This window comes from Pristiophorus japonicus, chromosome 2, assembly GCF_044704955.1.
Source record: "Pristiophorus japonicus isolate sPriJap1 chromosome 2, sPriJap1.hap1, whole genome shotgun sequence".
Taxonomy (NCBI): domain Eukaryota; kingdom Metazoa; phylum Chordata; class Chondrichthyes; family Pristiophoridae; genus Pristiophorus; species Pristiophorus japonicus.
In genome coordinates this window covers 135,150,209-135,165,740 of record NC_091978.1, presented here as the reverse complement: position 1 = coordinate 135,165,740, position 15,532 = coordinate 135,150,209, and the positions used below count along the sequence as shown (strand labels likewise).

At 42.0% G+C, this 15,532-nt stretch overlaps 1 protein-coding gene across 7 annotated transcripts in view; it reads left to right on the top strand.

Annotated features, from left to right (window-relative positions):
• fat1a (FAT atypical cadherin 1a) overlaps window positions 1-15,532 on the top strand; it is a 227,293-nt gene that overhangs the window by 143,610 nt on the left and 68,151 nt on the right. For all 7 annotated transcript variants that reach the window (XM_070869564.1, XM_070869585.1, XM_070869574.1 and 4 more), the window contains exons 8-10: window positions 5,603-5,878; window positions 8,399-8,609; window positions 10,649-14,719. In XM_070869564.1, coding sequence (XP_070725665.1) covers window positions 5,603-5,878; window positions 8,399-8,609; window positions 10,649-14,719 — 4,558 coding nt within the window. The remainder of the gene's footprint in view (window positions 1-5,602; window positions 5,879-8,398; window positions 8,610-10,648; window positions 14,720-15,532) is intronic.

Sequence of the window (15,532 nt, the reverse complement as noted above, 5' to 3'; positions counted from 1 at the left end):
CCTCCCACGCCCAGCTCCTGCTTCCTCCCGACCGACTCGACTCCCACCCCCCCCCCCCCCCGGACTGGATCCGACCCGTGCTCTCCCCCCCGACCCGACCCGCGCTCCCGCCCCCCCTTCTCCCGGACCCGACCCAACCTCCCTCCCCCTGACCCGAACCGTGCTCCCGACTGCCCCCCCCCCCCTCCGATCCGACCCCCGACCCCGACCCGACCCAGCTTCCTGCCGACCCGACTCGACTCCCGCCTCCGGAACCGACCCGACTCCCGCTCGCCCCCCCCCGGACTGGATCCGACCTGACCTCCCTCCTCCCGACCTAACCTCCCACCCCCCCCCCGACCCGAACCAAACCGACCTCCCTCCCACCATCCCTCCGACCCGACCCAACGCCACCTACCTGTAAATCTGGTGCTGGGCACGGGCCCTGCCCGAATTCTTGGGCCCGGCCCGTTCGCCCCCCCCCCCCCTTCTCCTTTTCCCCCCTTCTCCTTTTCCCCCCTTCTCCTTTTCTCCCCTTCTCCTTTTCCCCCCTTCTCCTTTTCCCCCCTTCTCCTTTTCCCCCCTTCTCCTTTTCCCCCCTTCTCCTTTTCCCCCCTTCTCCTTTCCCCCCTTCTCCTTTTCCCCCCTTCTCCTTTTCCCCCTTCTCCTTTTCCCCCCTTCTCCTTTCCCCCCCTTCTCCTTTCCCCCCCTTCTCCTTTCCCCCCTTCTCCTTTCCCCCTTCTCCTTTTCCCCCCTTCTCCTTTTCCCCCCTTCTCCTTTTCCCCCCTTCTCCTTTTCCCCCCTTCTCCTTTTCCCCCCTTCTCCTTTTCCCCCCTTCTCCTTTTCCCCCCTTCTCCTTTTCCCCCCTTCTCCTTTTCCCCCCTTCTCCTTTTCCCCCCTTCTCCTTTTCCCCCCTTCTCCTTTTCCCCCCTTCTCCTTTTCCCCCTTCTCCTTTTCCCCCCTTCTCCTTTTCCCCCCTTCTCCTTTTCCCCCCCCTTCTCCCTTTTCCCCCCTTCTCCTTTCCCCCCTTCTCCTTTTCCCCCCTTCTCCTTTCCCCCCTTCTCCTTTCCCCCCTTCTCCTTTTCCCCCCTTCTCCTTTCCCCCCTTCTCCTTTCCCCCCTTCTCCTTTTCCCCCCTTCTCCTTTTCCCCCTTCTCCTTTTCCCCCTTCTCCTTTTCCCCCTTCTCCTTTTCCCCCTTCTCCTTTTCCCCCTTCTCCTTTTCCCCCTTCTCCTTTTCCCCCTTCTCCTTTTCCCCCCTTCTCCTTTTCCCCCCTTCTCCTTTTCCCCCCTTTCTCCTTTTCCCCCCTTTCTCCTTTTCCCCCCTTTCTCCTTTCCCCCCCCTTCTCCCTTCTCCCCCCCCCCTTTCCCCTTCTCATCTCCTCCCCCCTTTCCCCTTCTCCTTCTCCCCCCCCTCCCCTCACTGTCAGAAACACAGACACGGACAGACAGTGAGAGACACACTCAGACAGACAGAAAGATAGAGACACTGATAGAGACACACGGGTGGGGCATCCCAGCACGCTGTTGGAGGACTCCCGGTGCTGCAGTCGGTAAGTAGAAAATGTTTTATTTATTGATTAAAAAAAATTATTTCTGATTAATTTTTTTTGATTGATTTATTGATGCTTTTATAATTTATTATTGATGATGGTTCTTTATTTGTAAAACTGAATTGTTTAATGTTTGTAAACTTCCCTTTAAACCCCCCCCATTCCGTACACCTGATTTGTAACCTACGCCTGATTTTCTAAAGTGTAGACAAGGTTTTTTCGAGCGTACAAAAATCTTCACTTACTCCATTCTAAGTTAGTTTGGAGTAAGTTTTCACTGCCGAAACTTTGAAAACAGGCGCAAGTGGCCGGACACGCCCCCTTTTGAAAAAAAAATTCTGTTCCAAAGTGAAACTGTTCTAACTGACTAGAACTGGAGCAAACTAAATGCCGAGAATTTGAATTTCTAAGATATTCCGTTCTACACCAGTTGCTCCAAAAAATCAGGAGCAACTGAGGCCGAAACTTGGGCTCATAGGTATCAAAGTTTTGGATAACTGAAGTTGATAAAAGATGGGGAATGGGAGCTTGGACAGGAGACCCTTTGAGGAATAGAGTCTCCAGCGTGCTAAAATTGTTCAAGGAACTTTGAGTCAATTCTTGATCAAGGCCAACTTGGAAATCCACAAATGTAACGCCCCTGTTTAAAAAAGGAGGCAGTCAGAAAGCAGGAAATTATAGACTGTTTAGCCTAACATCTGTCATTGGGAAAATGCTGGAGTCCATTTATTAAGGAAACAACAACGTACAGTTTTGGTCTCCGTATTTAAGAAAGGATATACTTGCATTGGAGGCTGTTCAGAGAAGGTTCACTACATTGATTCAGGAGATGAGGGTAGGTTGGGCTTATACTCATTGGAGTTCAGAAAAATGAGAGGTGATCTTATTGAAACATATAAGATAATGTGAACCTGTGGAATTCTCTACCAAAGAAAGTTGTTGAGGCCAGTTCATTAGATAGATTCAAAAGGGAGCTAGATGTGGCCCTTACGGCTAAAGGGATCAAGGGATATGGAGAGAAAGCAGGAATGGGGTACTGAAGTTGCATGATCAGACATGACCATATTGAATGGTGGTGCAGGCTCGAAGGGCCGACTCCTGCACCTATTTTCGATGTTTCTATGAAATGAGCGGGCTCGACAAGGTGGATGCAGAGAGGATAGGGGAAACTAAAACTAGGGGGTATAGTCTCAGAATAAAGGGCTGCCCATTTAAAACTGAGATGAGGTGGAATTTCTTCTCTCAGGATTGTAAATCTGTGGAATTCTCTGCCCCAGAGAGCTGTGGAGGCTGGGTCATTGAATGTATTTAAGGCAGAGATAGACAGATTTTTGAGCGATAAGGGAATAAAAGGTTATGGGGAGCGGGCAGGGAAGTGGAACTGAGTCCATGATCAGATCAGCCACGATCTTATTAAATGGCGGAGCAGGCTCGAGGGGTCAAATGGCCTACCCCTGTTCCTATTTCTTATGATGTTATGTTCACACTCTGGGACATGGGGGCAAGATTGCTGAAAGTGTTTCCCCAACAGCTCACTGCTCGGGAAACCTTTTCATATAAAATAATTATACTCAGCAATATCTATTTAAAATTAAAAAGGTTTCCCAGATCTTTGTTCTCAAACCCAAGGATGCCCCTTTCCAATGCTATGAGGCCCCAGGACTACCCTTACCAGCACGAGACCCTTTCATTTCCCCCAGTGTTAACAGCCTTATCAGCTCCCTCTAGTGATGCTAATCCTGGGATCCTCTACCCCCAGTACTGACCTCCCTCCAGTGCTACCAGATACAAGTATGATCTCCCAATATCCCTTTGTCTGCAGTATTCAAGGCCTCGCCACCTTCTCTCATGCTCCCACATTCCGGAACCTCCTTCCCCATATGTTGCCAAGCCACGTTAACCCGCAACATACCCTGGGAATCACTGAGTAAACCATACCCCAAATTGCAATAACCAGTACTACCAAAATCTAGCCTTTACCTACACAGTGCTGCTACCAGAACCATCCATCAAAGTTCAGAAACCCCTGTAACTGCTGCTATACCCCATAATCCATTTGGCCACTGTTGCTAAACTCCACATAGGTACCCAAATTGGCAACATGATGCCTGCCATTTTCCTGTGTACCCTGCACTTTAGGAGAAGATCAAGAAAAATAATTCAATGCATAGCTTGAAGAGCGAACAAGGCCACTCCTTTATGGTTTTGTTGAAAGAATAAACAGAATCTCAAAATTAAGTGCTCAAAATACCATGCAGTAAATACCGAATTTGACTTATTTGATCACTGTAAATCAGTGGCCCTGAAAATACATTGAACATTACAGGCTATTGTTATAAACCCTTTGATTCACTATGAGCAATGCCACAAGAGATCTGCCAGTAATATTTTTACTATGATGAGTCCAGCATGTATTTCCTGTCTGTCACATCTCACTGTCACGCCTCAAGTGGCACATTCAAAATATATATAGTAACAAATTAACTCTATCGGAAATATCAGAGTCAGAATGTCTATAAAGTTTCTTGATTGATCTCTATATGAATTCACCTAATTTTCTCAGCCTTAAGAGATACATACGTATAGTTTAGCATTCAAATAAAACATCTGGGCACATTTTTCTTGGGGAGCTGCAGCAGGGCACTAAACAGGCACAGCTTTCTGGAGGTGGACAGGAGAGACATTGGAAACTAAAGTGTAGGTGTGCAGCTCTGCTCCTGGTCATCGACATCTGGGCTTTCTGAATACTAGCTATTGCTAGAGAGCAGCAGCCAGGAGGCCCCAAATCCCACAAATTGTGCTGGAGGGTGGAGGGGAACGAGGATTGGGAGAGGGGTAATCTGCTACCAGATTCAAATTGCTGAATCTGAAATCAGCACTGCGAGAGAGCTGCAAACAATACCCCCTCAAGTCGATGGTCTGATCTTCTATGATATGCTGGTTCCATTCTGACAGTTGCATCTAGCTCAGTGTCCCAGAAGCTGATGTGCAACATGATAACTTACCATGTTATAGACACCAATGTATCCACTTATTATCATGAGACAAATCTCTCCCCTCGCTATTAGATTCATAACAATAAATAGATATGTGTGTACAGGTAGATGACATAACCCATGCACATTGGTTGCTCTAGTTTCCTCTGAAACTTGGAATGATATTGCACATGTGTAGGTATATGGCACATGCGCACTAGCATTCCAAGTTTCAAAGGAAACTGGTTTGGTACTGCTGTAAGCATCGGTTCAATAAGCATCATTTGGCAACAGTACTTGTAAGTATAACAATAGCATTAGAACAGTATGGAATTTAGAAAGCTGATCACTGTATAGATCTGTGCAAAATAAACATTCCTTGCATATCTAATAAATTCACTAATTTGCTATAAGTCACATGATGTCATTGTGATTTTCAGTGATATGCAGATTTTGTTCATCTTTCTGAATGGCTGGACGAACAAGAGATTGTTTTTAGAAGTGATGTAGTCAGCAGCACATCTGCCCTCAGCAGTGGGAGTCAGTGGAATGATAGTGAAGACAGGCATGCTGTGTTATCTAAAGTTCTGGAAATGTTTGTGAGTCATCAGCTGAATATAAGGAGTTTCTGAATAACAATATTTTGGATTCTTCATGATTTAAGCACAGCTTGTTAACTGTTTAAGTACTTAAGAATGCACTAAATCTTGTTGATGACAATTCTCAGGAGAAAGAGGGAAACTAAATGAAGCTATTTAAAATAGAAATTGTAATCTGCTAATTATAAACCATTTAGATTTTCATTTGTGGGCCTTCATAGACAGATGTGTTGTTTTGACTCAGTCACCTAACCTGTTTATCTAAGTACTCTTTTCAGCTGATTAAAATGTTGAAAATATAGTAAGCAATCTAAGTGTCTGTGGTTCATTTTGTAATACATATAAAATTCCAACAATCTTGCTGTATCACAGATTTGAAGTGATCAAAGCCATATCAGTGAATGATGAGAGCTGCTGTTGTATTGTGCATTCCTCTTGATATACTAAAGAAACGTAGTGGAATTACAGTTGTCAAATGTAATATTTTACTTCATTTCAGGTATACATTAAAGTCATTGATACAAATGACCATCGACCTGAGTTTTCAAAACCAAAATATGAAGTAAATATCCCAGAAGACACAATTCCTGATGCAATAATTCTGCAAGTTAGTGCCAGTGATGAGGATGAGAAGAACAAGTTGATTTACACTCTTCAAAGCAGTATAGATCCAAGCAGTCTGAAAAAATTTAGGCTGGATCCTGGTACTGGGGTTCTCTTTACAGCCGAAAGGCTGGACCATGAGACCAAGCATCAGCATGTGCTTACTATAATGGTGAGTTTAATACTTTTCAGTGCAAATATATTTTCTTGACACATTTCAGCTTTTATCACAGCCAGTGCTTTTAATAATTTTACTAGTACAGTGTATATACATTGTTTCCTTTCACCAATTATGTTTGACTACAGGCAGCAGAGTGAAGGGCTGGTTTGGTTCTCATCAGGGTGAGGGATGGCAATACTAGAGATGGGAATATTTTTCCATGTCTGGAACTCATTGCTTCAATTGTACACTCGAGATTTCTGGTTTTGTAATCCTTCCACCATGGTTGCCTGTAACAGTTCTCCAAATGAGTTGAAACAGCCATGACTGTACCTTAGGGTTTAGAATCCATAGCAGCATTTAGGCGAAGGGCTCCTACTTTGTCTATGACTTATGTAAATAAGTGAGATCTGCAGTGCAGGTAACAGCCAGCATTCTTGGGAGATGGCAGTGCATATGATTATTGGATTTATCCGCACTATCCAGATAGCCTTCTAAAATCATGCGCAAGGAGAGAAATGTTTGTTCATAATGTCCTGCTGCTGAACTAGCCTCCTTATTAATGCAGGGCCACTACAGCTCAGTGAGAGCAATCAATATGCTGGGCCTCTTTTATTATGAGCTCTATCATCAACTATCAACAGTCCTCACCAATGCTCTCCAATAATGTGTGTATCTGTACTGCTCCTTGCTTCCATTGAGGTGATACTCAAATGTGTAGTGCTCTTTGCATGTAGCTGGTTATACACTTGGGTCTCTTTACTTTGTCAGGAGAGCAGGTGGTGCATCATGATTATAGATGCATAATCCACTTGGTTATTGTGTATGTAGTATCATGTGTTTATTTAAAATCAGTAAATGTGGGTATATTGTATAAGTCTTTCAATATATGATTTTATGATGCAGCTAACTAGTCTTATTTGCTGTCATCTCCATAATGCTAATGGCTTCTACATTTTTCTCCCCATCCCAAACATGACTGGGGCTTCACCGTCTGTTATTGAACTTTTCTATTATGTGCATTTTTTTTCCTTTAAACACAAAAGTATTAAGGATTGAGAATGGTGATTTGGACCATGGCAAATCCCTTGCTGCAACATATTTTCTCTCCCATCATGATAGATCGCGTAATTTGCATAACCTCCCTATTTTTACTTCAAGTACTTGCTACATCCATACTAACTTTTGTACATATATATTGTAACTATACTTCAGAACCATACATACTCAGCTGTTCCCATTTCATACTATTATTCATGCTTTAATAAGAACATAAGAAATAGGAGCAGGAGTAGGCCATACGGCCATTCAATAAGATCATGGCTGATCTTCAACCTCAATTCCACTTTCCGACTCGCCCCCATATCCTTTGCTTCCTCTGGAGCCCAAAAATCAATCTATCTCCGCCTTGAATATACTCAACGATTCAGCATCTACAGCCCTTTGGGGTAGAGAATTCCAAAGATTCACAACCCTCAGTGAAGAAATTCCTCCTTATCTCAGTCTTAAAAGGCCGCCCCCCTTATCCTGAGACTATACCCCCAGTTCTAGATTCTCCAGCCAGGGGAAACGATCTCTCAGCATCTACCCTGTCACAATGCCCCTCAGAATCTTATATTTCAATGAGATCACCACTCATTCTATTAAACTGCAGAGAGTATAGGCTCAATCTTCTCAATCTCTCCTCATAGGACAACCCACTCATCCCAGGAATCAATCTAGTGAACCTTTGTTGCACTGCCTCTAAGGCAAGTATATCCTCCCTTAAATAAGGAGCCTGAAACTGCAGAGTACCCCAGGTGTAGTCTCGCCAGAGCCCTGTACAAATGTAGAAAAGGGCAGACACATGGCAGATACAGTTTAATGTGGCTGATTGTGAAGTGATGCACTTTGGGGCAAACAATATGGAGAGGCAGTTTAATCTACTCTTGTACTCCAATCCTCTAGCAATAAAGGCGAACGTGCCATTTGCCTTCCTAATTGCTTGCTGTACCTGTATGCTAATATTCTGTGCTTCTTGTACTAGGACACCTAAATCTCTCTGAATACCAACATTTAATAGTTACCTTTGTGTTCTTTAAATTGAGGACCTTCTTCCAGACCTCCTGTCAGGATCTCTAAATGGCAGAAATGGTGCTGACCTATTTCCCTATTGCCCATTTTGTGCTTTTTTTGTGTCACGTATTCCTATCCTTCCCACTTTTTTGCATAATTAGGCTGTTCTTCCCACCGAAACTTTTGTGCATTGTTCGAATCCCCTGCCTACTAACACTTGCAAGGCTTTGCTGCTGCTACGGTTCAAACACTGGGGGTGAAATCGGATAAAGCACATAATAGGCAATAGTGAATAGGCAGCCCATTTTATACTTCATCCGATTTCTTTACCATTGACTTGAAAATCCGAGTATGATATAAAACTGACTGCTGATTTGCTATTGCCAGTTTTGCCACCATCCTGATTTGAAATAGGAGTTAAGAAATTATTAACCAATCTTCTGTGGTGGTATACTCATTTGTTAATTTCTTCCCAAGGTTCGAGATCAAGATGTTCCTGTCAAACGCAATTATGTGAGAGTCATTATTAATGTTGAAGATACCAATGACCATGCACCATGGTTTACCAGCTCTTCCTATACTGGTCGTGTGTATGAATCTGCTGCAGTTGACTCAGCGGTGCTTCAGGTTACAGCACTGGATAAAGACAAGGGCCAAAATGCAGAAGTTACTTACACTATTGAATCGGGTAATGATTTTTTTCATAGTTTTCCTGGTTTAAAACTTAAATTACTGATCATTGAATAAAACAGGAAATGCTGGATAATACCCAGCAGGTCAGTCAGCATCTGTAAAGAGAAAAGACAGGCTTAATGTTTCAGGTGCATACTCTTCATCAGAGCTTTAAACCAAAAGATAATAAGTAAGCATTTTCATAAGTTTGGAAAAAATAGAAAGAGGGATGGGGGAAACAAATGATACTCCAATCACATTGAGAGAGTTTAATAGGTTGAATTATCTGTAAACTGCTTGATAAAAAATTGTTCGAAAAATGGTCAATAATGTGGCGATGAAGAGGCATTAAAAAACAAAAAAATGGGGGGAACAAAAGTGCATGGGAGGCTCACACTAACAAAAAGATAAGGAAATTGGAGAAATTTAAAAATAAGAGGTTGAAATGAAAACGGAAAATGCGTGCAGCACATGATGGGAGAGATTTTCAGGTTAAGTCCAAAATAGGCCCAATACTGCCCACATTCGGGAGGTTTAAACTATTTTCAGGTTCGGGTCACATTAAAATTTTACTGCTGAGCTGTCTCTCTAAATGGGCGCTCCACTGTAACTCACTGGATTTGTGCGGGGAATTCGGGCACATGTCCATTATGGACGGAAAGTCGTCGGGAGCTTTTCACATCCTAATTGCTGATGTGCAGCCCCGGAGCGCACAGTTTCATGTCAGTCGTACAAATCTATTAAATTACCCCTCAAATGTACCTATTTAAAAAAAATTTTTAATTATACATATATTCTAATCAGTATAAATAATTGTATTGTATTGTGATGAATTTAATTGGCACATTATTAACCTATGGAGACATTTTTTCTATTTTCCCAGCATTATATTTCATACAAGAAACAATGATATTGGGGGTGGTAAATATATTGCAAGCACATTCCTCAGATGTCTGGAATGGTTTAGGCTATTATTTATGAGACAGTTTGGGTTTGTGTGGAAGGCAGAAATTCTTAAATGCAAAAAACACCAAGTAGTGAAATATTAAGTGAGATTTCCTTGTTAAATTAGCTTATATATTTTTCAACAGAAAATGTAAAATCTTAAGTGACTGACTGATCTGACCAAATTCTAGTTACTTCAGTGTCTGGGAGAAAAAAACGTTTGTGGTTTTAATAAGATAACAAAATAAGATAACAGTCTAGCTACTCTTGAGAGTTGTGAGCTGTGAATCTCATTACACATTTTAGATGGAGAGTTTGGCTTGTGTGCAACAGATCACACTTGATAGCATTCTAAAGGCATTGTTAAGAGTTTTTGAGGGGAAAAAATATTTTATGTGGTCTCTTTAGACTGACTGAAGAAGCAAGGGCCTAGAAATTGGATTGTGCTGCGTCCATTTTACAAGTGTAAAACAGGTGCCTAACCGTCCAATGCGGCGAGCGGAGCGTGCATGCTCATTCCTTGTCGGAACTGCGCCATCTACCATATTGGTTAGGGCTCCTCTGTGAGTTTCCAAGTTGCAAGCTTGGAACTGGCAGCATATGTTTCAGGCCCTTTTGCAGGATTCAAGTACGACTAACTGCAATATGCGCAATACATGCTGCTGTCAGTTTCTTCAGGCGCTTAGCAGCCAAGCCAGCGGTCCTTAAATAAACTGCTGGATGCCCCTGGAAAGGTAAGTTTCAACTTTGCTAATTACCTTACTGTGGAGCAATTCCTCCCCCCACTCCCACAGCACTTGGGGCAGCCCAACTTCTCGGAAGGAAGTTAAAATATGTGTTAAGCCTCTTATTAGTTGTTGCAAGGGACCTAACGCCTGTTTTAGGCAGCCATCTGGATGCCTGAACATCGTCTTGAGGCACTATGCCATTGGCGTTTTTCAAGCGCCCTTGGAGAATTGGCCATTGCTGTCTCATTCCCCGTCCTGTATCCAGTGCAATGATGACCAATTACTACCCCATTGTATTGATATTATATTTCACCAATACATGTCTATAATAATCTACACATTCTAATTTGATGTTAACATGTATGCATTTTTGTTTTTGCAGGAAATGCTGGCAACAGTTTTGTCATTGATCCAGTTCTGGGTACTATTATAGTTTCAAAAGGTCTGGATCGTAGTACACGGAGGCAGTATGAACTTATAGTCAAAGCAACCGACGGAGGAAATCCTCCAATGAGTGCTATTGTTACTGTTCGCATCTTTGTGACCATTTCAGATAATGCAGCACCCAAGTTTACAGTAAAAGAGTACTATGCAGAGTTAAGTGAAGGGGCCAGTATTGGCAGTTTTGTCATCCTGGTAACTGCATCCAGCCAATCGTCTATTGTTTATGAAATAAAAGATGGAAATACAGATGGTGCATTTAACATCAACCCTAACTCGGGAGTCATAATCACTCAAAAGTCGCTTGACAATGAAGGACTGGCTTCGTATCGACTTACAGTTCAAGCTACGAATATGGCTGGCTTATCTACCAATATCACTGTTTTGATACACCTGCGAGATGAAAATGACAACATGCCAGTCTTCACTCAGTCAGAGTATATAGGAGTCATTAGTGAATCTGCCCATATCAACAGTGTTGTTCTGAATGACAAAAGTACTCCATTGGTAATTCAAGCCACAGATGCTGATGAAGGATCCAATGCTCTTCTGGTTTATCAGATTACTGAACCATCTGCCCAGAAATATTTTGCTATTGACTCCAGCACAGGTGCCATTCGTGCAGTGTTGAAACTAGACTATGAGCAGACCAATATTTTTCATTTCACTGTGCAAGTGCATGACAGTGGAAACCCACAGTTATTTGCAGAACATGCAGCAAATGTTACCATTCATGTGATTGATGTAAATGATTGCCCACCAGTATTTGTTCAGGATTTATATGAGATGCCTCTGCTTGTGCCAACATATAAAGGAGTGAAAGTGACTGTTGTAAATGCCACAGATGCAGACTCTGGTTCAAATGCAGATCTAATTTATTCCATAATTGATGGTAACATAGGTGAAAAGTTCTCCATAGATGCGAAGACAGGACTTATTTCAGTGCAAAACACTACTCACTTGAGGAGCAGGTATGAGCTTACAGTTAGAGCTAGTGATGGCAGATTTTCAAGCACAACTTCAGTGCGTATAAATATAAAAGAAAGCAAAGAAAGCCATCTAAAATTCACACAAAGCTCATACTCTGCTGTGGTAAAGGAAAACTCGACAGAAATTAAAACTATAGCCATTATTACTACAATGGGCAATGAAATGAACGAACCATTATTTTACCATATCCTGAACCCTGATAGAAAATTTAAAATTAGTCACACTTCAGGTGTTCTTGCAACTACAGGAATTCCATTTGATCGTGAAGAGCAGGAAATGTACGATGTAGTGGTTGAAGTTAGCGAAGAAAAGAATCCGTCAAGAGTTGCTCATGTTGTTGTGAAGGTTACTGTTGAAGACATTAATGACAATGTTCCAGTTTTTGTCAACCTACCTTACTATGCTGTAGTCCAGGTTGATGCTGAAGTAGGCCATGTTATTCGCCAAGTCGCTGCTATAGACAAGGATGTTGGTAAAAATGGAGAAGTTTACTATAATCTCAAAGAACACCATGAACATTTTCAGGTAGGACCATCTGGGGAAATATCCCTAAAGAAGAATTTTGAACCCAACCTGTCAAATGTGGAGTATGTTGTTATTGTTGTAGCGAAAGATGGAGGAGAGGTATCACTTTCTGCAGAAGTTGAAGTGCCCATCACTCTTATAAACAAAGCCATGCCTGTATTTGAAAAGCCATTCTACAGTATTGAGATACCGGAGAATATTCAGCTGCACACTCCTGTCGTATATGTACAGGCTAACAGTCCAGAAGGTCCTCGTGTCATTTACAGCATCACAGATGGAGATCCTTTCAATCAGTTTACAATCAACTTCAACACTGGAGTTATAAATGTAATTAGCTCACTAGACTTTGAGACACATCCAGCTTATAAGTTAACTGTAAGAGCAACAGACTCACTAATTGGATCTCACGCTGAGGTATTTGTTGATATTGTGGTGGAAGATGTTAACGATAATGCTCCAGTGTTTATAGCGAGGAAATACACTGCCACTCTATCTGAGGCTTCCGTGGTGGGTACATCAGTGGTCCAGGTCACTGCAACAGATTCAGATTATGGAATGAATAAAGTTCTTTACTACCAATTGGTAGAAGATGAGACCAAAAGTTCAGAATATTTTCACATTGACAGCACCAGTGGCCTCATTTTGACAGCACGGATGCTTGATTATGAGCAGATTCAACAGTATAATCTCCTTGTTAGAGCCTTGGATAATGGAAAACCTCAACTTAGTAGTGACATTATTCTGACTGTGCACATGACTGATTTGAATGACAACCCACCATTGTTCAACGAACTGCTGTACCAGGCCTCAGTAAGTGAGCCTGTAACCCGTGGGCATTTTGTAACACATGTGCAGGCCTCCGATGCAGATATTTCCGACGTGGAGAAACTTCGATATTCAATTGTGTCTGGCAATGACCGTATGAATTTTGCAATAGATAGTAAGTCTGGCATTATTACTATTGCAAACTTGCACAAGCAGAATCTGGAGGCAGTTTACAATCTTAGTGTATCTGTATCAGATGGTGTTTTTAGAAGCTCAGCAGAAGTTCGGGTAAGCATTATTGCAGCTAACTTCCACGACCCTGCTTTTGATCAAACTGACTATGAAGCAGAATTGGCTGAAAATTCTGATATTGGTACCCTAGTGATTGAAGTAAAGGCAACAGATGACGACTCTGGTACATATGGGCATGTAAGTTATTTTATTGTTAATGACTTTGCAAGAGACAAATTTTCTGTTGATCAGAAAGGAAAAATTTTCACATCAGAGAAATTAGATCGTGAGAATCCAGTAGAGAAGGTGGTTACCATCAGTATGATGGCAAAAGATGGTGGTGGTAAAGTGGCTTTCTGCAATATCAATGTTATACTCACTGACGAAAACGATAATATGCCTCAGTTCCGAGCTGCAGAGTATAAGGTAAACATTGGATCGTATGCTCAAAAAGGATCTTCAGTCATTAGGATTGTGGCATCAGATGCCGATGAAGGTAGTAATGCAGACATTGTCTACACCATTGAGGCAGATTCTAACAATGTTGAAGAAAACCTTCAAATTGATTCATTTTCTGGGATCATCAGCACCAAAGAAAGTCTAGTTGGACTAGAAAACAACTTTTATACTTTCTTTGTCAGAGCTAAAGATGGTGGAGTTCCACAGCAGGAGTCTGTTGTTCCTGTCTATGTTAGAATACTCCCACCTGAAGTTTCACTTCCAACATTTCCAGAACTCTTCTATACATTCACAATCTCTGAAATCATCAGCATTGGAACTGAGATTGATTTAATTACAGCAGAAAGTGATCAACCATTGGTCTACAGTCTTGTAAAGGGAAATACCCCTGAAAGTAACATGGATGAAATATTTGCCATAGAACGCAATACTGGGAAGTTAAAAACTGAAAAGAAGCTTGATCATGAAACAACTAAATGGTACCAGATTACAGTCATGGCACAATATCATTTTGAGGAACATGAAATAGTTTCTTCCGTGGATGTAAGTATTCAAGTGAAAGATGAAAATGACAACAAACCCATTTTTGATTCTAACCCATATGAAGCCTTTGTTGTGGAAAACCTACCTGAAGGAACCACAGTAATTCAGGTAAAAGCAACCGACTTGGATTCTGGAGCCAATGGTCAGGTGACTTACAGTTTAGCTCAATCTCAGGAGCTTGATCATATGCTGGAACTCTTCACGATTAACAGTGAAACTGGTTGGATAACAACTCTCAAAGAGTTAGACCATGAGAAACAGAAGAAGTATAACATCATAATAGTAGCATCTGATCATGGAGAAAAGGTACAATTGTCCACTTCTTCAGTGGTGGATGTCACTGTTACTGATGTGAATGACAACCCTCCACGCTTTACTGCTGAGGTCTACAAAGGAACTGTGAGTGAAGATGACCCACCTGGTGGAGTGATAGCTATCTTGAGTACTACAGATGCTGATACTGAAGAAGTCAATAGACAAGTGACCTGCTACATTACAGGTAAGGACTTTGTCAAAGTAGAGCAATATGTTTTGTGCAGATATGACAACTCTTCATATTAATATTTTACTTATGTAAAAGCTGTTTTTTTTTTAAGTAACTGGCATTTAGGAAATGGTGACATTTATATTCCCCATGCATGGCATTTTGTTTATCTGTGAAATTTTACAGTGTAGTAACTTAAATCTATTTGATTTTTCCCAGACTTGATCAACCCATCCCTTTTATTAGTCCCAGAGTCCCTTTGAGTTTCTGGTTAGAAATTGGACCATTTTGCACTCATTTCATGCCTGTAAAATGGGCTCAGAGGGCCAATTTCGTGCACCAATGTCCCATGCCCTGAAAAATGTCCAACCCGGCGAAGCAAGCACCTTGGCATTGAACTTCTTTAAATTAACACTTTGCCTCTGGCATTTTGCGCAAATACTATTAACTGACCCCGAGGCCAATGTTCCCTTTAAGCTGTGTAGACACAGTGCTCTGTGGATCCTGTGCAGTCGGTGAGCCAGCTTTTAAATTGAGAAAAACACACGTACACGGAATTTTGAATGGGCCATAAAACCCTTAAAAGGGGCCGTGCAGCCCACAAAAAATTACAGGGAACATAGCCCGAGGCCCAATTTTGGGCGAGCATTGGGCCTCTCGATTGGGACGTACATTTTGTGCACAGCGCCTATTTCAGGTCTGAAACTGAGCCCAAAGGAATTTCCGCCTCCCCATGTGATATGAACTGTTACAGTAATTTTCTGTGTGTCTTTGTAACAGTCTAATCCACAGCAATCTACCTCAGAATGTTATATAACATTAGTTTAG